The 25,339-nt window shown below is 27.5% G+C and overlaps 2 protein-coding genes across 3 annotated transcripts; one reads left to right on the top strand and one right to left on the bottom strand.

The window, feature by feature from the left end:
* Positions 1 to 914: 914 nt before the first annotated feature.
* LOC129971503 (DIS3-like exonuclease 2) lies at positions 915 to 14,660 on the bottom strand. 2 transcript variants are annotated; one of them, XM_056085331.1, is made up of 2 exons: positions 14,569 to 14,660; positions 915 to 10,352 (listed from the first exon to the last, which is right to left on the bottom strand). In XM_056085331.1, the coding sequence occupies exon 2, from the start codon at positions 10,326 to 10,328 to the stop codon at positions 6,309 to 6,311; it is 4,020 nt and encodes a 1,339-aa protein (XP_055941306.1). In that variant the 5' UTR covers positions 10,329 to 10,352; positions 14,569 to 14,660; the 3' UTR covers positions 915 to 6,308. The 2 variants fall into 2 exon arrangements, with proteins under 2 accessions (XP_055941306.1, XP_055941307.1); XM_056085332.1 differs by lacking the exon at positions 14,569 to 14,660 and adding an exon at positions 14,374 to 14,512.
* A 289-nt stretch (positions 14,661 to 14,949) lies between these two features.
* LOC129973051 (NADH dehydrogenase [ubiquinone] iron-sulfur protein 5-like) lies at positions 14,950 to 24,819 on the top strand. The gene is made up of 4 exons (XM_056087411.1): positions 14,950 to 14,994; positions 18,787 to 18,843; positions 21,447 to 21,656; positions 24,579 to 24,819. Exons 3-4 carry the CDS (start codon positions 21,447 to 21,449, stop codon positions 24,711 to 24,713), a joined length of 345 nt encoding a protein of 114 aa, XP_055943386.1. The 5' UTR covers positions 14,950 to 14,994; positions 18,787 to 18,843; the 3' UTR covers positions 24,714 to 24,819.
* Positions 24,820 to 25,339: the final 520 nt, after the last annotated feature.

Below are 25,339 nucleotides of genomic sequence, written 5' to 3'. Positions count from 1 at the left end.
AACTCCAAAACTTTTTCTGAAAGCCAGAATTTGTCCCACCCCAAAAAATCCAGTTTAAACTGGTTTAAAATGATCACGTGGCAATTGAATTGCGCAATCGTTAACTTTTAGAAAAGCGATGGTTTTTTTTATCATCTCAAAATCGTTCGAGCTTCCGAACTTTTTTTTGCCAGCTAAAACAATTGAAAATTAAAATCACACAGACACACTTTTCGATACCTAACCTTGCTGTTTAGCGTTGATTCCCGTTTTCTTTTTAGTGCTTATTTGGTCGAAACTCCAAAACAGCATCATGTTCTTGCATGATAATAAAACACACTCACAGGGCAGTTGTCCTGGGCCCCCACATCAGAGGAGACCCCCAAATCGAATAGAAAGTTTATTTTGCGTTATTTATTTATTAACGATATTTCGTCTGGCCATTGGAGGAGGGGGAGGGCTATATAGCTATTTAAGGTTCTAGTCGATTCTTTTGTTATATATCTATAATGAGGTAAAAAATTTAAATACCTCCATAAAGTTCGGTTCTTCATAACCGAAGTAGTGACCCTAAAGAAGTTTTTCCCCAGGCTCCAAATAGACTAAGTCGGGCCTGCACACACACGCGAAGGGAAAAAAAAAAAAAAAACTTTCATCAACGGTCACACGCGTTTCTGAAATACAAATAGCAGAGTTCTATTGATGCCTCGAATTCCAAGCGTTGAGAAACAGTTCGTCGAAAGGAACTGCAAGAATAGATAAAGTCATGCTTTTGCCGCTCCCAGTAGTAAAAAAAAAAAGACATAAAACGAAAGTCTTTTCTAATGTCTCTCTCACATACGCGCATCTGCTAGAAATTAAACAAACCGCAATTTTGTGAATGCACGACATGTCAAAGTAATGATATGAATAATATGCGAAAGAAATACAAAGAATAATTTGCACTGATCATTTTTATTATACTTAGTATTGAAGCCAACCAGCATTTGCATAATAGTCAAGGTTTCATAAAAAGAAAGTCTCACAATCGATTTGCTGACAAATCGCACAGAATTTAATTTTAGTTATTGTGCTTACTAAAAAGAATTCTGTGCGTAAAAATGTACAGATATTTTCATTTTCAATATTTTGCATAGTCACAAAAGTGATAGGTTATTCTGCTAACCTTCAATATCGTTTATTAAGAAAAAAAATTCTTTCGTTGTATCGAGTATTCTTTGTCAATAAGAATACAACATTTACACATAAATAAATTTCATTCTAAAAAGATTATAATAATAATATAAAAAAACAACAGCTTTTTTAGAATAATTGAAGTTGAATTATTCTTTTTGGAACAAAATACTGCTGCTTCATTTCATAACTATCGAAATATTTTAAGTTGATTTTCGAGAATCATTTTTTAAAGATTCACAAAAGTTTTTAATACGATAGTTTAGTTTAAGATAAGCTATGTCAATTTTTTTTTTTTGTTAACGTAGTTAATTTAGGAAGACCCTTTTTTCTCAGGATCAAAAAGCTGTGCATTAAAAATACAGCACCAGCATTGGAGAAAATAATAGTGAGAAAGAATAAATAAAAATTTTGTAACATTAAGAATTTGCTGCTTATCAAAACGGCTAACAACTATTATAATTATGGAATTTTGCTCCAAAATTTGCATTTGAGAATTTTTAACAAATTTTTGTGTAAACAAAAACAGGAAATGAAATGATCCTTGTATTAAAAAAAAATTAAGAAGATGTAAAGCGAACTACTACGTCTCTTTTAAAATGTTTGCAGGATTTATTTTACTAAACAAATTTAAAACTTTCGCTTCCAAATGAAACTAATGTTATATCTAAAACTTCTTTAAAATGTTTGAAACGAATATAAATTTGAAACGAAAAATCTATAACAACAGTGGAACCGAACAGATATATTATAGAATATAGTTCTGAATTGATTATAAATAAACTTTATATTTTCAATCGATGTGTTTCATATATAAAACAAAATATGGAAGTAACATATTAAAATTTAAACACAAGTAATAACCAAATTTTTTTAAAAAGTAGAAATCAATACATCCACAATTAATACCCAAGTCTTAAAATGTTACAATTTTTAAATAAGTTCCATAGATTCAATTTAAACGCAATATGATGTTATATCCCTAACAATTTAAATAATTCAAATGAATACATAACAAATTTTGTGTACAATCAACAAAACTAAAATATAGCTTTCATTCAAGCTTCTTAAATGATGAAAAAAATTATCTTCAGTAAACATACAATTACTTTGTTTCACCATGATAAAGTACTTTAGAAAAGTGATGAAACCTTCACAGTTGAAAATAGTAATATGTCAAGAATAATACTACATTATACATGTTATAATAGCAGGAAGAATATATGCTTACAACAATGAATCTAATTCCTCAAAATTTCTACATTTTCACAAATTATAAATATTTTTAATGAAATATATACAGAAATGTTTTGAGCCTTTACAAATTTACATTATTTAACTTCTGTTAACATTGTATTAGATAAAGTACTTTTGATAACAAGTGCAAAATTTTCCTCTTAGAGTAGTATAAAAGAAAACATAATCGGAAAATGTTTCACTTACATCAAAAATTGGAGAAAAAAAACAACATATTCTTCAGCAAACTTGAAAATAATGACATGAACAGCAATATTGACACAGGTAAATTACAGACTAAACAATATTGAATAGTACATAATAATCCAAAAACTATCCATCCCAATTTTGGTTCTGCAGAATGCAATTTTTTTCCCCTTAGCACAGCAAATGAATTTTTTTTAATAATTACGAAAAAAAAAAAAAAATCCTATACGTTAAAAATAAGATTTTTTAAAAATATTTTCAACATAGAAAATACATAATAAAACAATAAGATAATTTGTATAATGTCTGATTCTTTTCTCTTGATATTTTGAAATTCTAAATGTCAAAATATGACCAAAATTATTTATTCATATTATAGAATGATAATTTCTAATCCAATTATGATAAATGATATAAAACAAATCTAAAATGTTATAAATGACAGATTATTACTGAATTAGACAAATTTAAAATATAAATAATTTTTACCCCCCCCCCCCCCAAAAAAAAGATAAACTTTAAACAAAAATACAACAAGTAAACAAAACAAATCTGAATGGTAACAAAGCCCATTTCAGGAATGTCCATTGGGTCATTCATAGAGTTTGTTTGTACTTTAAGCAACATTCGATGAACATCACACACATTTTGTAGGTTCTTTTTACATATGGTACATATTATCCATTAATAAGTTAATAGATAAAACAGTTTTTTTTTTCTTTTTACAGCTGTACCAATTTACTATAAACAGGTTATGAACTTATTTGATATAAAGAACCAGATTTTGAGATTCAACGATTAAATAGTTGTTACAAAATACCCATTTAAAGCTTTGAAAAAATTTTTTTGCTCAGCAAAAGTCTGAATTTATATAAAAAAAACTCATTCATTTTTTTAATAAAGAAAACATATCATGAATAAGAATATTGTATAAAAGCTGCTCTTTTGGCATACTTCCCTATGTTTCCTCTCATAATTTTAATTACATATTTCCATAAAAAAATATTTCAGAAACAGATATAAAATGTTCAACTAGAAAACAAAAATATGAATAAATTATAAAAAGGTGCATTGCATAATGTAGGTGACTAAGAATTAAAATGGATAGTAATATTATTAACCCTAAAATTTGTTTTATTACCAAATTTAATAATTATTAAGATTTTTAACTTTTCCCTAGATTTATCAGGAATTTATAATTATTTAATACCCTTTTGCAGTATCAAGAAAATAAAAGGAAATTAAGAGAGCAACATAAGTTTTATACATTTTTGGAAAGACGCTGGTTGAGTAAGATTTTAAACTACATAATGGAGGGAAAAAATCCTCTCAAGAAACATATGCTTCAAAACACCATAGCATCACTAAATATTCAGCAAACCTAAATTTCCCAAGCAAAAATCCATCAAATCAATAACAGTAGCCATCAGAGCAGCAAGCAACAGAAAGAAACACAACAATTTGGTAAAAGGGCATACTGCATTTTCAAATCAAACCATAATGAAATGAAAAAGACAAAATAAAATAAGTAAAAAGGGGATACTTAACAATATAACTGAAAGAAAAGTACAAAGCAAAATGTATTTTTCATACATCTTTAAATGCATTTTTTAAAAAAAAAACTCTAAATAGAATATTAGTAATCTATCCAATGTAATAAAAATTATTTCCAAAAATAATCTTTAAAATCTCAGCTCCTTAAGGGGGAAAAAAAGAATAAAATGTTACAATACAATAAAAAAAACGGGAAAATAAACATTTGTATTCCTATAGTAGGGTTTCATCAACTACAACCAATTATTTAAACTAATATGCTTCTGGTAGTAATACATACCAGAATTAATATAAATATAAAATTCCATTCCAACAGTTTAAAATACCAAGGAGAAAAAATAACCATATGTTGCACTAAAATGAATACTGTTCATATCACATTAGAAAATTACATGCACCACTAAGTTGTGTTTATTTAACATTCAAGCACATAGAGGTAACTAGATCACTGAAAATATATTTTCAACCCTTTACATTCACTCAAAAGTTTAGTCAAAGAAGATATCAGAAAATAGAGGTTTACACTAAAAAGACAGTGATAAATTAACAGCAAAATGTGCATTAGTAGGCTCAACTATGTTTTATTGTACTTGTTTTTCATATAGAAAAATGATTGCATATTTATTTGGAATAGACCACAGAAAAGCTCTGTTTCACACACAACATGAGAAAGAAAACATTTTAAATAATTATTAGCATTTTAAATAAACAATTTAAAAAAACTCTATATTTTATACAAAATAAACTGAGCAACATGTATAATTTGAAATATTACCTACATACTTTCTATTCTTTTATTTTTATGAGATCTTGAGAAAATTCTGAAATAGCTGACCTACAAATACATTTCCTACTGTTAAAATGTACAATACAAATGTTCGATTGTGCATTAAGACTATAATAAATTCAAATAGTAATAGCAAATCATGGTAAAATTCATGGTAAGAAAACTTGATACCCTATCAAGATTAGAGATAACAATGGATGAAAATAAGTACTACTAGGAAAAAAAAGTACTTAATGTTTGTTTAACATCATTATAAGAAAATCCAACCCAAGATATCCATATACCTTTAAAATTTATGATGATAGTTAGTATTAGCAACAACTGAAAAAAACTTATTAAACCCATACCTTTCCTATTTCCTTTTAATTTGTAATTAAGAATAAAATTCTAGAGACTATTAGCTTAAGATTTTTCAATCAACACGTCATTTTAAAATATGATCTAATTAAAAATTATTTTTATAAGTTATAAAATATAGACTTCAGAACAAAGTATTCTATAATGTCCATTACAATACTTAAAAAAAAATGAAAAATTTATTTTGGAAATAGAATTTAATCATAATTATGTAAAAAAATTCTGATAAATATATATTTTGTAATTAAAAAGAAAACTTTTCCCTAAATCTCTTTAAAACTTTTTTAATGGAATACAATAAAATAAAAAGGACAAATATTTACAGAAAATTGCAACAATTAAGGTATACAGATATCTTGTAAAAACAAATAGAATAAAAAAAAATTACTACAAAAACAGTAAACTTTTTAAATTACTACAACTTTACTGGTTTAAGCTCATATATGAAGATCGTTCTGCTTCAGTTAAATTTAAACAACTGGATGTAAGTATAACTATATTTTCAATTATTGCCTATGATTTAATAGGAGAGAAAAGTCAACATCCTAAAAAAAACTGTATAAAGACTAGTTCTGGAAGCAGATTGAAAAATGTTAATTATCAATTGTTATATAACCAATATAAGAAAATAATCCAATATCACACTTCACAAATCAATATCATGTATAGTTAACTTTTCTATACAATTCTAAATTTTCAATTTAATTCAAGATGAAAAACTAACTTGAATAAAATTTTCAAAGAAATTTTTACTGAATAGACTAAAAGTTGTAGCCTTAAACAAAATGATAGGTACAGAATATGATTAAAGGGCGGAAAATTTTAAGTACCTGAAAAATATAAATATTACTATAACTTGATTATTTTTCATCTATCTTTTAATTGAAAACCTATATAATGGTTTATTGATATTTAAATAATATAACTTTAAAATAAAGCATGTAAATAACAGTTGTCAAACAATGATAAAGAAAACAACCTAGGAGTTGAAAAAAAAGCTATTAAATTTTTTAAATTACGTTCCAGGTTTCCTGAGAGTAACTTTAATTTGCAAATAAGCCTTGTCTGTAATTAACGTGACATCTACCAAAGCAAACATAACAATTACTTGTTCCAGACCTCCTTTTAAGGATGGGTCTTTCCAAAATAAATTCAACTGATTAACTCCATGAGTTCTTTTGAACTCTTTCTTTAACAAAGGCAATTTATCACAGTAAACCCTTTTTATAATACCCATATCAAGAATAAGACAGTCAAATGAATGGTCCATCACTCCAAGCACCATGGCTTTAGCATGAACACAACCCATTTTTCGAATAAATGCTGACAGGAATATCTCGGCACTTTGGTCACTAACTCTTTTGGCATTGTATTTTTTATCATTACAATGGACAGCACATTTTTCCATCTCTTCTGGGGCCATGTTTGGAGCAGAATTGTACTTTAGCGATGCCCCCAGTAGCCGATGAACAAGAATATCAGGATAACGTCTTATAGGGGATGTAAAGTGAGTGTACAGAGGGACATTCAGAGCATAATGATGGAACATGGATGGCTCTTCTAGGACACCAGTACAGAAATAAAGAGCACAATTCATTGGCTTAGAGCAGAGATGCATAAGTAATTCAGTCCTAGCTTTAGATAAATAATCATCACCCTTATATTGTGCGATAGAACTTTGAAGTGTGCCACTACTACTAGGATCAAGAATAATCCCCATAGTTTCACACGTAGAAACTATATCTGCCATCATTTTTGGCTGGGGTGCAGGATGACGCCGAAGCAGTGAAAGAGAAGGAAAAGTTTCATAAATATGCTTTGCAACTGACATATTTGCTAATAACATAAATTCTTCAATTAGTTTATTGCTGTCTTTATGTACAAAAACATTAAAGCCTGATGGCAACCCTGTTTCAGTATCTAAAGTAAACTGCAGTTTAACTTGATCTAAGCGAAGAGCTCCATTGTAAAATCGTTTCTCACGAAGTTGAAGGGCTAAAAGATGAAGCTGGTAAACGCGTGTAGCAATGTCATTTAAGGTGAAATCACCATAAATATCAGGAAATTCAGAAGGATTCCACTCTTTCCTTTCTGGATTTTCAAGCATACTCTGTGCATGTTCATAGCTTAACTTTGAACAAGAATTTATGACTGAACGACCAATCCATTGTCTACATATTTCTCCTTCAGGTGTCATTTCCCAAACAACTGAAAATGTCAATCGATCTTGGCCTGGATTTAAACTGCATAAATTATCACAGAGCAATCGAGGAAGCATAGGAATTACTTTTTGCACAAGGTAAACACTTGTAGAGCGTTCTTTTGCAAACAGATCTAGTTTAGATCCTTCTTCAACAAAATACGTAACATCAGCAATATGTACACCCACCTCATAGTTATCATTTTCTAAAAGGGTACACGAAACAGCATCATCCATATCACGTGCTGTAGCTGGATCAATGGTAAAAACACATTCTTTCCTAAAGTCTCTGCGATTTCTTATTTCATGCTCAGGTACTTGCCAATTTGACTCTTGTGGAAGACAGTTCAATACTTCATTGGGAAAATCTGAAAAGTCAACAGCATTCTCTACCAATATTCCTTCTGTTTCCACTTCAACATCTCCTGTGTTGCCAAGACATTTTATCAGTTTTCCTCTTGCAAAAGTGGACGTCTCATTCCATTCAGCAATTTCAGCTAGGAACAAAACATTATTATAATCACCTGAGCGATTATAAAAATTAGGAGGGCAATCAGACATAGGTACCATAATTCTAGGAACACGACTGTCATTTGGAGAAAATAGGGCCCAATTTTTATTTTTATCTGGGCAAAGTTTCAAGTGCCCAGCTGCAATACGAGAATGCTTTCTTTCCAATACATGCACAATTTTTCCTGTTTTTTGAATAAATTTAGGCCATTCAGGATGCCTCATTATGTCTTCAATGGTTAAATTACCAATATCAAAATTAGGAATTTTCACACTAGCATTGTTATTTACAGATTCTTTCTTTTCTTGCTTCTTCCTTTTCCTCTTTCTGTGCTTAGATTTTTTATTACTTTGTGAAGCAACTGATTCATTAATATTTTGTCCAACTTCAAGGTGATTAAAGTGTCCAATTATCAAGGGTTCAATATCTACATTTTCATCTGAACTGCTATGAACTTTAGATAAATGAATTTCTGAAACTGAAGAACATACAACTGATTCAGAATTTATTTCAATAGGATATAAAGATGGAATTGCATTACCATGCTGTATTCGACATTCTAATGATTTTTCTCTACTAGGAATAGAACCTGTAGGAGCAAATCCAAGGATATCCATCCTATTGAACTGGTTCACAATATTAGTAACATTATCAAACACAATATTATTATTGTCAGCATCTTGTTGACAAGCAAGAAATTCGGCATCTTCTAAAACCTGGTCCATATGCTGACTTCGACTACTTCCTACACTTGCAGAGTCAGTAAATTCATCTCCGGAGAGATCACCAGGGGGGACTATGATACCACCAAAATCACTATCACTACCATCAACCTCATAATTATTTTCATGCTCCAAAATAGAATTACCATCAATACTTAGCAATTCTTCAGGAGATACAACAATATTAAGAGCAGATTCTTCATTCTCCCAAGATGTATTTTTAGATGTATTTAAATTTTGTTCTATTTCTAAAGTGAATGTACCTATTTTGCTCATATCACATGCAGGGTATACTATTTCAGCACACCCCAGTTCTAAGTTAGATGGTGTACCACTATTTTCAACCTTTTGAGAATTACAAGCATCAGCATTTTCCAAATTCGTTGGTTTGATGCTACTTTGAATACCAAGTGAGGATTCATGCTCCATTTTTGGAGATATCTTATCTAAGTAATCTTCTGAAGATTCATGTGAATACGACGTACTTGTTCTTCCACTACTATTCTCTTTACTTTGCTGATTAATTTTAGATTTGCACTTACTCCTTCCCTTTGACTTTTTCATTTCCATAGAAAAATCTTCCATTTGCTTTGCTAATTTATCTACACCTAATATTTTCAAGGTATCAGGACCATGATCTTCAAAGGTACTACCCCATGAGTTAGAGGACTGTGGACGGGATCGCAATAATTTATCAGGGGTGTGTACTTTGCATGGAGGAGATGGTATAGGCACACAAACTGTATCAGCAACACTTTCTCCAGTCTTTTCTTGATAATCTTTAATAGCATCACACAGAACTTTCCATTCTTGTTTTGGATTTATTTGTACAACAACTATATCTCCAGCAAGAGCTCTATTTCTATCCTGCATTCCTCCAATATAAATATCCATTTTTCCATCAGGTGAATTTACATAAGCATCTTCATAATTTCTGGGGTTGATACGCAGTGCTCCTTCAATAAACTCTCCACGCTTAAGTCCCTGCTGAACTTGAAACAGTGGAATGTAAGGTTCAAATTTCAAACCTTGTTTAGAACCTGCTCTTTTAGCTTGATGTCTTGGCTTGTTAGGAGTTGTTTGACAGTCAGGTGTTTTAGACCTATAGTTGGAGCTTTTTCTGTCCACAACTTTAGGACTTGTAATACCTGATGATGCACCATTCTTACTTTGAAGCTCTACATAGTGGTTTGGTACAGACGATCTTCGACCTTGTTTAGGGTTTCTCATGTTGCCAGACGAATTGAGTTTAGCAGAGATATCAGAAAAGGCATCACTCGAACCAGAACTAGGTTTCTTGGAATTTTTAGAAGATTTTGGTGTTTCTGAAGATTTAGGTTCAACGCTTTTATCTTTTGAAGATTTTTTATTCCGACTCCTACTTTTTGGACTTCTTATGGTTGGTGAATTTTCAGAAGGAAGACTTTGTTCATGTTTCATTTTTGTACGAACACCAGTTTTCTTCTTCACTCCTCCCTTGGGATTCTGCACTTCTGTTCCAGTAGCTGAATCTTGGATATTTGAGGATTGCATTTTAAGGCTTTCAATAAGAGCATTAGAGGTTAAAGCTTTACAGCTTCCATTTTGGATATTTTCCTCCATCAGAATTTTCCAACAAAGTGAAATCTGAAATATATTTATATAATACCAATGAGTTAAATATAAATAATACCAAAATATTCCTATTAATAACACTATTGGGGAAGAGAAGGGGCATTGCTTATAAGAATATGGGGAAATGAAAAAGGAGAAAAATAATCAAGTAAAACAATTTTTTAATTCTTTACCTTAACTGCATCAATCAAACTGATATTTAGTTGTTAAGATATGTAAACAATTTTATGCATATTAATTGTTTATTATAAATGGAAACACAGAATTGATTCAAATAAAATAAGCAATTAATGCACATCACCATTATATTTGAATAATATTTTAATTATGGACTGATCACCTATTGTTAATTTTTACAACTTCTTTGCATTATTCAGCCATACATGTACTGAAGTTCATACTACTGGGATTCTATTATATCATGGCAAGTATTTTTTTCACCCTTTTTTTCTTTTGACAAAAAGATGAAATATATTTTAGCAAATTTTTATTACGAATAATAACAATAATTTTATTATGAACAATAATACCAGAATTCAGCTTTATTAATATTACTAGCTGTTCTTGGCGATTAGCTGATTTGACAACAATATTTGTTTATAGATTCAATCAAACCTCTTATTGTTCAAAATTGCCTTCACAATTCATTTAATCATATACTTTTAAGCATCAAATTGCAACATAGTCTCGTTATTTCAATAGCTTAAAACCAATTCTATTTAATGTGTACACACAGGGCCAGCTCAAACATAAGCAGGATACAGTGCAAAGTTAATTTGTAAATCCTTGAAACAAAGTTTGCAAAGTAAAATAAATATTTGACTGTATAAATTTATATAATAAGGAGAAAGAATATATGAAAGTGATAAATAATAGAACCACTTTTACAAAAGTAATGTTAAATAACAAAAACAATAGTATAGAAAATAAACAAAAATTATTATATCATAAACTTATAAAAAAATCTGATATGCAATCAATAAGATGAGTGAGTATTTTTTTCTCCATTTAATAACATTTTACAGGAAATTAAATGACAGTATCATGCAATATCCTTTTATCTAATTTGGTTTCAACAGATAAAATATCTAAGACTGTTTTTAGACATTCTTAGCTAATGTTCAATATCAAGTAATGTTTTATTATATTGCAGTGAGATTCAAAAAATACAAAAAATAAATAAATAAATAAAAAATAAATAAATAAATAAATAAAAAATAAATAAATAAAATAAAAATAATTTTTTCAATAGGGGAAAAAAGAAAGAAAAAAAAAAGCAATTAAATATTTGATAAAATATTGAAAATGGCTTGGATTTCATTGCAATAATATAAAATAATGTTGAAAATTATCCTATCTTTTTTTAATTTCTCAATCTTTTTTTTCTTTTTTTCTTTCTACAATAATATTTTTAGAAATTATAATTGAAACTCTGACGTCTTTTGCTTAAGAGGAAAGGAAGGTCTGGTTTAAATTTTAATTAATTAACATTTCTCATACTGAGGTGCACATTCTTATTTTTTAAAGTATATTTATTGGTAGAATTTGTCAAAAGATGGCTTATATGAAGCACCAACAGAATTGCACAATTCTCCTTTATTTTTAGTACATATTTAGCAAACCAAAGTATTTTATTTAGTACCAAAGTTAGTTTTCTTGTACACAAAAGAAATTTAAAGCATAGGTTTCAGTATATTTTTAACAAATTATATTGAAAACATCTGAATTAAAATAATTGTTAAAAAAAATCAATTAAAAAAATTTAAGAGGGGAAAAAATAATGTCAATAGGTTTTGATATTATCTTTTGACATATTGCCATTTTTTTTTTCATTTGTGCATTAATAGAAGTCTGCAATTAATTGTCAAAAATAATTGCAATTTGTGATTAATTGAGCAAAAAATTAAGGCAGATTAACAACCTCCCCTCCTTAAAGTATATATGAATTTGATACTTATATATTCAATAGCTCTGCCCATTAGAATGCTAATAGAGGATTTTATACCTCTAATTTTATAATTAATAATGATAGAGAAGGCTTTTAAAAGGCCAGGAGAAAAAAACAAAATAGAAAGGGTGAGAAGTCTATGCAAAAGACGGATGCACAAGAAATTTTTGGCCAAGGGGTTTCTACTAATTATAATCCAAAAATACAGTAGAATTGCAGTTATTATGCCATTATGAATTTAAATAGGATAATTAGCATCATTGAAAGAAACTTTTCATCAGTTTATAATTGAAATGTATGACTGGATCATAATTTTTTTATTTTACAATCATTTATGCTTTTGTGTCAGTTTCATATACACAATATGATGCAATCTAAACTTTTGCATTTTCAATGTATTATCAAATTTCAAGATAAAAATAGAAGTTATATAAACAATAAACCAATCGTCTAAGCATAATAAAAACATAATAATAGTAATTCCCTTAGAATGAATGCGTAAAGTCAAATCAATTAGTTTCAAGGAAGAAAAATGCAATGGTCAATTGCATTGCAAAAAAATCACTCCTGTTCCTTTTTACTAGAGATTAAAAATTTCTAGATGCTGTATTAAACTATTTCTTGATGAGCAGAGCATCTAGATTTAAAGTTTCTCTTAGTTGCTCAATGTATTTCATAATTGTTTCAAAAGCATATAGTCTATCCACTTTAATAATTACTGATCTTTCAAGGTTATTCTTCAATGAAATAACTTTCTTATAGAAACTATGATAAAACAACTGTATAGATAAACACAAATGACCAATTCAAGCAAATATAAGCACAGATAATTCACAGAAGATTAAACACTGGCACTCACAATACAGTGATCTAACCAACTATGCCGTTCTTCCAGAATTATTTATCAACCTGCCTTTGATTCAACTGAATAAAATGGATGACTGCTTAATGAAATGAAAAATAAGAAGTTTTTAATTAATCCAGAAACAATGTCATTTAAAACAGGTTGTAGAATAATTTAATGCTGGGTTGAATTTGAATATTCTCAGAAGATTTCAAACTAAATTTTTGAATTTTTTTACAGACATTAACTCATAAATTTTTAAAACTATCTTAAATTGTTTTTTTTTTATTCATACAATAATACAATTACAGGAAAATTTCTGCAAACTGGATAATAGATGGTATAATGTTGTGTTAATATGTATATTTGGAGGTTATTTTGTTGTGTTTGTTAATGGGCATATCTATCCATTATATGAGTTACTAGTTGTTTTGATATAAGGATATAAAAGAAATAAGCATTAAATAGGTATGTCAATGTAGGTACCTTATTAGAAGTCTTGCATGGGAAGAATAATTACTTTAAAAAATGAAAATTTCAGTCAAATTTCATTATTGAAAAAGTCCATATAACTATTATCTTTCAATATTGAACCTAAATTAACACACATAATAATGGAAATACAGATAAATTATAGAAAATAATAACAATTTTTAACTTGATATGAAAGGAAAGTTATGAGAAACATGAAAAAGAAAATCATTATCAGCTTATAGAGTTTGAGTGTTTCCATAGTTCTATTTTACTGCATATGATATTGCTTTATTTGTTCTTGTAATTGTCTACTTTTATTCTGTAATTTGTCTTGCAAATAATAATAATAAAAAAAAGAATATCAATAACAAAACGATGCAAGGGTAACAGGATAATAATTAAAAACATTTAAATCATCAACTGAATAAAGTAATATTCCTTATCTCTACATTATTAAACTAGTAAAGAAAAAAATGCAAATAGATTCTATTAACTCGCATAGTTTTCAACAAACAGATTTACTTGCGTTCCTGTATAATCAAGTTTTTGTAAATGCGCGCAATTATAAAAACAGCTGCTTACAATTTAAATCAATAAAATAATGAATTAATTTGCAAAAACATGGTTAAATGAAATTTGAAAAATTGTTGCAAATATTGAAACGTAAAATATATGTAAGCCACAAAAATCAAGTGTTACGTAAAATTATACTTTAAAACAAATTTAAAAAGAAAAAAAAAAGCTAAATAATATAAAATAACTCTCACCAACAGGTTTTTAATTTTCCTTTTGAAATTAGATTTAAGTTAAAATATTAACACTGTCTGAAAAATATTTAAATTTCACAATAGGTTAAAAGAAGTCGCAATAAAATACTTAAAAAGTCGAAACAAATCTAAAACTTTCCAAACGACTGAAGGCTGTAAGAAAAATTAATATTAACCACAAAATTTAATACTTACGCAATGAAACTGAAACTACTTGAAACACGATTCGTTCCTCAATGATGAAATAACAAGAAGATAACTGCAAGTTGCAAATTCAGAAGATCACAGTCAAGTCAAGTATACAAAAAAAAAAAAAAATAAACACCTCAAAAGATTTTTGTTGCCAAAGTAGTATTCCTTAAAGTTTTGTCAAAGTTACTGCCGCTCATCTAACATAGTAGATGAAGTAATATATTCCTATTTCAGAGTGCAATCTCGGATTATAAATAAGAAGGTTTGTAATGATTGCAATTATTTAAATGCTTATAAACTTCAGCGGCATACAAATTAATGTTTTGCTTTTTAATAATCTTAGCATCATTTAAGTCAGAATATATCGGCATTGAATTATCCGAACTGAAATGAAATTGATTATTGGTTTATTTTCATGGATTTTGTATTGTGAGTTGGTGACTAGCATCTAAAGCACAACACGCTGTGTATGAGACGGACGAGTCCATTGAATGACGTAGGGATAAGGTTTAAAGAGGAAGAGACTAGTTTTTGTTTACAAAACTGCAGGAGTTAGCCAATTGTACAGACAAAGGATGCCGACGTGCTCTAATTGGTAGATTTCTTTCTCACAGAATTTTCTGTGCTGTATTTGCTGCAACCAATACGTGTTATTTAGTTTCATTTATGCGTTCTTTTTCGTCTGAACTTTTTCAAAACGGAGAAAATAAATCTTCATAGAAATATAAGTATATAGTAATTGAGATTGATGGAAATTTGTCTGTTTTCCGTATTTCCGATATTATAAATAATTAGCGTGAAGAAATATTAAAATAAGACTTGAAAATCAAGCTTTTATAAGCTACTATAAAATATCTATATGCAGATATATTATATTTATTAAGATATTTCGATGACATTAAACGGTATAGAAATCATTATAATTCTTACTGAATATGCATGTGCAAGAAGAGATTTATTTTTTTAATTTTATATTAAAATTATTACCATTAGATGTCTATCTGGAAATGTATTATGTTTATTAAGTTATTTTCGATGAAATTAAATGGTATAGAAATCTTTTCAATTCACTCTGAATATGCATATAAAATATCATAAGAGGAGACATATTGAATCCAGAGAGATTCAAAATAAATGAATTAAAAATCAAACTGTTTATTTTGCTGATTTTTTAAATTTAAATATGATATTAAAATTTATCTATATTTATCTGAAAACAAAATATATAATTTTATTAAAAAAAGAGTTCAAATTTAGATAAAATTCTTACTTGTGGCAATAAAAAAATTACTTCACTTATAAATTCATATTCTAAAATATGAAACGTTGATGGTATGTATCAAGAAAGAGATAAATGTAGTAAAGTGGTGAGCACCAGTTGCTCCTCGAATATTTCAACTCTGTTATGGATAAAAATCACAATATTTTTGACTTATCTTGCAATGAAGAAACAACATTCCCAATGGTTTCATTTTTTAAGGATTGCCCAGAGATTTCTGACTTTTCTTTGAGCTGTAAACTTTTAGGAAGTTCTTTTTTGGCAAACTGGAATTTTCAGAAAACAGAGAATTGAATTCTGTTTAGTTATTAACTTAATATCAAGATTTATAAATATATAAATAGTTTATATATCTCTTTTGAATACTTATTGCTTGCATTTTTGTAACACATATTTTAGGAAGGGATTAAAGAATATGAACAAAAATCAGAAACAGTTAGGCGTGTTCAGAAAACACACAAATCAACTGGGCGCCTTAATGTTTATAAATGTGACTTAATATGCCAGCACAATGTGCGACAAGTAATAACTAATATTTCATATTTTATTGCTTCAAATGCATTACATGTGTGATTTTAGACACTTTTTATTTTATTATTTAGATAATAACAAGGTTAGATTTAAAGTTTATTTGCATGTGGCAAGAGACATATTTGTATCTATCTAGTTACAGATATATTTAATTCCAGCAAATTTCATTATAATAAATATTTGTATTATTCATGTTTTTTAAATTGTTTTAGTGTTACAAATCCTTAAAAGTTTTAGAGCTTCCATACTCTGTACTATATATTGACATATATTTTTAACCAAAGTCTGATCTAAAGTTCATTTTGCTTGAGGCATGAATGATATTTGGTGCCCCCCTTGTTACACAGCACTTAGCAAATGGTGCATAGTTTATATGTATTTTCCTCATAAGGAAATATTTTTTCTTTTTATTCTATTTTCAATCTTCTGATCAGTTCGATGAATAAAAGAAAGTCCAGTGATTTTTTTGTGTGTGTGCTGTTATTTGTGATCTTCACAATGCACATTTCATTAATAAGAGCACATTTTATGTTAAGAAAACATTTTAAAAATTTCAGATCTAGACCTGAATCAATAAAATTTTTAATTTGCAAACATACTAATTATATTTGTCAAAAATTAGAAACGAATGATAACTCGCAACAAAATGTAGATAACATTGAAGACAATTTAATTATACATATCGAAATCACTGAAGACCTAAATATTAGGAAAAATCGAATGATTCAACATTTAAAAGAACTGCAATCAATAATATTAGAATGGGACACATTACATCCTCTTCCAAATGTGGAAGAAAAAATCAAAGCCATAAAAGCAAGTTTTCAGGTAGACACTGCTTCGACTAGTAGTTCTCATAAAGAAAAGGAAATGTTAAAAGTATCCAAAGCTCCACCAAACAAACATATTAGCAAACAAAGAAAATTTATAGTAAAGAGGAAAAAATCAAAACAAAATCCTCAATAACAATTTTTTAAACTAATTATTGTATTTAAGTTAAATGTTATTTTAAATTATATTAGAAATATTAGTCCTTGAGAGACTTTAATAGAAATTTTGGAAAATGTATATTTCTGTATAAATGTGTGTATTTTTTCTTTTTTATTTACATATAAATAAAGTATTTCTATTTTTTTATTTGAAATTTTTATAAATTTACAAGGACTGCCTAGTTATTAATTTAATTTAATTTCATTTTTTCTTTATTTCATTTAAAGGAGTGCAAAATAATAATAAAAAAAACATGTTGACATAGATTTAAGTAATTGAATGAAAATAAGAGAGTAGATATTTGAATAAACAATACAAAAAGCCTTGAGTTTCATTACAATAACAAAAAATGTGGTACTTATGAATTGACAGAGAAAGATTGGCGATTCGTTGGCGATAACACGATTTTTTTTTGTTTTTTTTTTTTTTGTATAAACAGCACATGCAAATGCTTGTTTTCTTCTCATAATTTATCGCTTATAGGTTGATGCACTTTGGTGTTACATTTAGAGATTTTTGGCCCTTCCGTCGTTAATTACTATCAAAATATACTTTAAAGGGGAAAGTATTGAGTAATTCATTAAAACAGGAAAAATCAATGAAAAACATAATTCTTGTATGAAAACCCATATGATATTTTAAAAAAATAACATCTTAATGGCAGTTTTTAATGATTGAATAAAATTTTTTAAAAAGCGATTGAGTTAAATGGTTTGAGTCTTAGTCCAACAACAATATATATAAATATATACTTCTTCAAAGGTAAGGGGAGGGGGAAATCTTCGTAAATTACTCGTAACTTCAAAAGAAATTTAATCCACAATTAGAATATCTGTAAATAATATTTAAATCGCAGAAAGAGCGCCTTTAAATGGTATTTAATCATTAGGTAATGTACCTGCAATATATATTTTCATTCAATCGTAGTAAATTATTAGTAATATAAAATTAATTTAATTCACTACTTAAATTTTAATTAATTTTTTATTTTAAAATTGTGGTGGAAACATTCACTAAAGTATTCTGATACAGATAAAAATGAGCTGGTAGATCAAATTGTTAATTAATTTAGAATTTTGAATAGCGTTTGTTTGTTAGTGATGGAAAATACTCGGTTTCGTTTTCGGATGCAGTATTTCTATAAAAAATTACATAACTTGAATTCTATTATTCATAAAAAAAAAATTAAGAAAACACAGATGTGGGGATCCAAATAAATAGGCTTTAAAACAAAACAATAAAAAACTCAATCTTTAAAAAAAAAAACCCAATCTGCCTTTTCAATGAAGTAAGATTCCTTCAATCCTCAACATAGCTGCGGACGAAAGCAGCAACACGGTTGCGTATGATAACCGGACTTACCTACGAATAAAATAGATTCGCCCATCCAATCCACAACCGTGTTGAGCTTTAGCCGCTAGTTGAGTTGGTGAAGGTTATTTATTATTCTTCATTAATTTCCTGCAGCTCCCTGAATCGTATGTTCACATCATCATTTAAACTATAATCTAAGAACACAAATAGAGTTTTAGAAATGTCAATATCAAAAATGTTTTATTTATCAAAAACGTTTTTGTGCATGCTGTATTAGATAGTTTATTCAAATACTATCATTTATTTATTCACATATTTCTTTTTAAAGGAATCATCAAAAAGTATTTTACCGAAAATTTAATTCATAATTATCACGAATTTTGCATAAATTAAGTGCATATATTCATTCTATGCAATATCTGAAAATTCTGGAATTTATTTGTGAATTAGTTTTTATGTATAAATGCAGTAATGTTTTGTTTGTCATATTTTCTTGTACAGTCATTACTTGGTATGCAGAGAATTTATATTTAAATTCAAAGCTTTTTTCTAAATTGCTATTAAATGTATTATATTTTCATTCAGTGATTCATTTCATATGGAAACAAATTTATATTTAAATAGCAAATTATAAAACGAATTGTTTTCAAGTATATTTGGTCTTTTTGATTTAATCATACAGGGGGGGGGGGCACAGAAAATTGTTTTATTTTTTCTCTCATGATATTCATATGTATGAGAGAATGTAAATTTCTTGTTTGATGGTATACTAGAATAAGAGATTGGAAAATGCAAAATATGAATTATATTCTCCTTCTTATAGATAATTATAAATTGGTATTCAGATAATTGTCCGTATGTTGTACTGCTTGGAATCAATATTTTTGACAGTTGGAGGAGAGGGTAAATGCATTTATACTGATGTAGTTCAAACAAATAGTTTATAAGTACAATCATGCTGTTTAAGTAATGATTTAGCTGCTGTTTTGTATGTATGTTGAATACTTTTAATTCAATAGAGAAACTAATAAGTCTGCAAATACCAAACAGTGTAAGATTATTAAATGAGAAAACTAGCCAACTTCTTAGAGGGAAGCCAATGTTATTTTTTCCCTTTTTGATATGTGGTATTTTGAAAGTAATTGATTTTATTTAATTTACCTGGTCTACGTCCTCAAACATTTAAATCAAAATCAGTAATTATTTAAAGCTGACAAAACCTGTATTGTCTGAAGACCCCTAAAAGGATTAAATTAGATTTGCTAGCAAAGCCTCCGGATGCCATATGTGTCCAATTTATCATACTTGATTTGTGTATTTTAAAAACCAAGATTTCTTAATTTAAATTCTGTAATGAAATTATTAGGTTTCCATTGCTAACAATTCCTTAGAGTGTTTTATAATTGAAATATTACCTAATACTTGCATCAGATTTTACAGGCATTTCCTGCACGACTTCCATTTTTGAACTATTATTAAAAACTTGTCTTCATATTCTGAGATGTAATTGATAATTTATTTAACAATATTTTAATTTAATTTATATTAATATAATTTTTTTTTCTTGTCAACTTCATTTTGAATTGATAGAAAAAATACAAAAGAAGTGTAATTAAAAAATAGCTATTTAGAAATTTTAATGAAATATATTTATAAATATTGTTTATATGTATTTTCTTTTATTTCTTATAAATATAATAATATTCTGGCTACATAATAAGTGAAAAAAATGACATACAAATTGGATTCATGTAAAGTGGAATCAAACTTTGCAAATGTTTGAATTAAAGAAAGAAATTTGGAAATAAACTTTGAAGAAAAGTATGCATTAAAAAATGTTATATTCATACATATCAATTAAAAACAGTACATCTTAAAATAAAAATGCAAGACAAAAGAGAATTATTTCAATATTGAATGATTATGAGCTTATTTGATGGTTCAAATTCTTTTTCTTGGATAACTTTTTTTTTTATGGCAGTGCTTGTACTATATCAATTATACTGGATCAATGAACTCTAAACTTAATTGTATGTCATTGGTGAATATAGTCAAAAGACTAACATGACATCTTTGAAGATTAATCACTGATTAATGTAAGCATCTCTGACATAAGCATTATAAAGCATAAGCAATATGCCATCTTTGATGATTAATTACAGGCATGAGGTTTCAAGTGTCAATTTTTTTTTATTTCTACCCCTGTAGCTAGTATACATTTTTTTTATTATGGTTCAAGTGACTTGACGTCTTTGGTCTAATTATAGTCACCATTTTGTTTGCTTGTGTGATTTGCTTACATATCTTTATAAACTCATTAAGAAAATTACTATCAACTACATGCAATTCTCTTGTGAGATTGAAAATTCTTCTATTAAATAAGCTGTTTTATCAATCTGACATTACTTAAAATACTTTTTTTTGAAGAAGAAGAAGAAGAAATAGAATGATCAAATATTCTTTTCATAGCTGTTATTTATTTTTTAATTTTGAAATTTTATTATATTTTAACATTAAAGGATCTGAAACAGCAAAATAAGGAAACCATATAAATTCAAGTTTGCATAAGTCAATACATTATTATACTGAGAGAAGATTAACCTGTTAAAGTCTCTGTGATTCCAAATGAAGTTACAATTTATAGTTTAAGTAATTTTATTTCAGATAATTAAGAAATTATTCAACAGTCTAAAAGATGGCCAGTAATGGTTAATGTGATATTTGAGACTGTAATGAATTATTAATAAATTTCTTATTTATATTTCAGATGACTTGTGTCAATGACTACTATTCTTACTTCCACTCTCCATTTGCTGATTATCTGGGACTTTTTGCACACAGCCAGCATATTCATAGATGTCGAGAACTTGAATTGAATGTTCTTGATTGTACTGATGTGTATGGACGTAAAGGATTAAAGAAGCAGTGTGCAACTGAATATGAAGATTTTTTAGAATGCTTATATAATAAGAAACAAGTAAGATTTTGTTTTAAATGCTTAATCATTAGTTTTATTTATTAAAAAAATTATATTAAGAAAAATATAAAATTTTAATTCAAAATATATGATACACAGAATTTATTATGCATATTGTGCAGATATAAAAATATGAGCATTTCAGATTCTTCGACTGAAACAGACCAAATATTAGAAATCGCTTATGATATCAGTTGGTTGAACTTTTGTGTTTCTTTTACTATTAATTGTGTATTTACATATGTTAAAGATGGTTGTAGATATTTTTAAGTTATATTTTTTATTTACATTTGAATTGCACTTGCTATGTTTAATGAAATCTTGAAAAAAAAAATGATTAATAAAAAAAATTAGCTTGCAGATTTTGAAAATGGTTTGTGTTGAATTATCTGTCATTTTAAATTTGTTTGATGCTACCAATATTTTCATTCTAAGTTTCATTTGAAGTTAAGGTTGTAGACCTTCACAGAATTTGTTTAAGAATTTTATGTAAATTATTTTTTTATATTAATTATATATCTTTCTGAAAGGGCTTTAATTTATAAGCACATTCATATTGTCATAAGTTCCAAGTGTTAAGTACTTTTTTATTTTCTTATTATATTAATACCACTTAACCATTTTCAGCTGATTTTGTTTGTAATATTTATAACCTTTGTTATGCTACATATATGCCAAATTTTGTTCTAAAATACTGAAACATAAGGAAGGTTTCATAGTCATTGATTGAGTTGATAATTCTTTACAATTAAAGACTATTTATTTTCATCCCAAGCAATCAAAGTATATATTACAAAATATACTTTCCAAATATTATTTTGTAGTAAACTTTAGAAAATCACAAAATTATTTTTCCTGGCTCTCATAATTTATATATTTTTGATGTTTTTAAAAAAAAAAAAAAAAAAATCTTCAATTGTGTCATATGCTTTGAAATAGAAAAAAAGTTCCAAGGACCCATTTTGAAAAAGTGGTATTAGTTGTATATTATCCATGTTCTAGACCTCCCACAGATTTAATGGAATGCATGAAGTCTTGTTCTATGAGGGTATCAGTCCACTTTCTTAATGAGTATATTTTTCTTAACAATTAAAAAAAAAATGCTTATAGTAAATTCTTTCTTAGATAGATTTTACTCAATCTATTGAATGCATAATTGTCCAGTTATGTAGAAGTAAAGGAGCATTTTAACGGTTATATTTGAATGCAAACCCTAATCTTCAAATCCTTTTGAAAAAATAAATTGTATTACGAAGTCATTGCACTTTAGAAGGTTTACCTACAACTTGATTGCTCCATTCAGAGACTGAATATTTTTCTAACGATCATTTACTTATAACAAAGTTTATAAGTTCAGATTTTTCAAAAACAACTTGTTTATTTCTATTCAGTTTATTGAGATATTTCCCTAAAAATAGCACAGAATCTTTTACAGTGGTTCAAAATCTTGGATACATATTTTACAAATAATATACAGTTCAATGGAACTGCATGTGTTCTCATGTATATACATAAATAAAGAACTTTATAAAAATATTAATTTACAAAATACATTTGTAAATAAAAGATGTGATTATATTGCTGAGAATGCTTAGTGCTTCTCACATTACCTATATGCACTACATGAGACACCCTCGTCTCATGCAGAAGCTTCTTGTCTTCTGTTTCCTCCTACTATTGGTATTGCATATAAATAAATAAAAAAATATATACCAATCGATTAAAAAAGTATAAACTGTAACTTTTATAGGAATGGTTTTAAAATAATATGTGGTATAAAGAAATATAGTAGAAAAATTTTAAAACTTGAAAGCAAACAAAACCCCCTACTTTTTTCGCATTTATCCTAAACTAATTGCCTTTGGAAACCAATTGGTTTAACAGGGATATTAGTTATATTTGTTATTATATTATTATCTACTGTTTATATTTTATTTTGGATAAATCATTTTGATATATTTTATGGTTATGATCCCACAAAATTGTTAAGCATTAAAGCCATGCTGTATTGTCTTGCTTATGGTCTGTTTATTAAGTACATGAACCTTTCTAATGGAAACCAGTCCTTTTGTGTTCATAGCGCTATTAAAAATCCAAATATTCTGTTTATCTATCTTCCAATTTTTTAGTATTTTAACTAACTTCTTTTATTTGTTTTGTAAACTGCACAGATAATTAACAGAATCTTTCTTCCCTTAGATTTCAACAATGCAAAAAATGAAAATGGCTTTAGTCTTAAGCCACAATGTAATCTATAATTGGAAATTAAGGAAAAAAAATTAAAAACATCAAACATTCTCTTGATTATTAAACTGGTATAGTTAGAAAGATAATTTTTTAAATTTTCGCAATACTATTTTCTGAAGGTATGGAGTACAAACTTTAAAATTTCTTTTAATATTTAATTAAAATTTTTAGTAAAATATCAAAAAAATTGCTCCAAGGTGCATTCTTACCCTTCAAAATATATATGCTCAAAATGTGATAACCATAGGCCAAACGCATGCACATATACACGCACACACACATACACAATTTTATTACTAAGGCAAAAATATTTATAAAAAAACTATTTGGTTTAATGCAAATATAAAGTGACATTTCCATAAGAATGATTTAATAACAAATTAAAAGAAAGATGGTTTTGATCCCATTATTGTTGCAGCGATAATATATATTTTGTACGTAATGCTATTTTGAATCTTTGAGTGGAAATGGAAGGAATTTTTGAGGACTTTTTAAAAAATAATTCTCCTCTAAAAATGGTCTATCTATGGAATAGGATTCAATTTTATGCAGAATATTTCTGAAATATTTCTGTGTAACTGGGTTGTTAGATATAATATTTTCACTTGTGACTTAGAAAAAAAAACAAAAAACTGTATGCATATATTTGCTTAACAAATTTATTTTTTTCTACAGCACGCTCGAGTAGCTGCAATGCAACAGGAACGCTTGCGTCAATATTATTCTGGGGAAAGAACAAAGAAAAATCTTTATTCTGAATCACCAAAGTTAGATGGATTTCATAAGACATACACTGAGAGTATTGATTAAAAGTTTTTATCTGCTGTGGAAAGAGTAAAAATTTACCATATTGCTGGAAAACATGATATGAAACTGTTTTGTAGTGATTTTCAACAATAAATTATGTGACCAACCATTTTCTTGTTATTGTTGTTTTTAATTGACATTGATTAATGTATAGATAATTGGTTTAATTCCATCTGTGTAAATAAAATGCTAACATACAAGTAGCACACAAATCACTCTTATTACAAATTCTGATTGGTAACAGTCAAATGTAAACAAATCACTTTACGGACATTACAGACTGCTTCATTGAACATTTTTACAGTTGTTTTTAAATTTTTTAATTAATGAAGTTTCAAAATATTATTAGGAATATTTTGTGTAGGGCTCACCAAAAACAGTTCACTCAAAGTAAAGAAGGTGTAAAAAGAATCAAGAAATAGGTGTTAAATGAAGTTTATTCAAGTACAAAAATAGGCTTAATCATTTCCACATGAATAGTTGCTATGACTTACCTATGGAAATTAATGAGAGTATTTTCCAAAACTGTAATCTCACAAAAATGGTTTTTGCATTAACTTAAAACTCAAAAATTTCCTTTTTAATGACATCAGTTTTATTTCTACTCATTGTTTTTAATATTTTTTTTT

This window comes from Argiope bruennichi, chromosome 6, assembly GCF_947563725.1.
Source record: "Argiope bruennichi chromosome 6, qqArgBrue1.1, whole genome shotgun sequence".
Lineage (NCBI taxonomy): Eukaryota > Metazoa > Arthropoda > Arachnida > Araneae > Araneidae > Argiope > Argiope bruennichi.
This window is presented reverse-complemented; position numbering and strand designations above follow the sequence as displayed.

Excerpts from the sequence above, each read along its gene's own strand:
- LOC129971503 (XM_056085331.1), bottom strand. The coding sequence starts at position 10,328 with ATGGAGGAAAATATCCAAAATGGAAGCTGTAAAGCTTTAACCTCTAAT.
- LOC129973051 (XM_056087411.1), top strand. The coding sequence starts at position 21,447 with ATGACTTGTGTCAATGACTACTATTCTTACTTCCACTCTCCATTTGCT. Across the intron at positions 21,657-24,578 it reads GCTTATATAATAAGAAACAA|CACGCTCGAGTAGCTGCAAT; the intron begins GTAAGATTTTGT and ends TTTTTTCTACAG.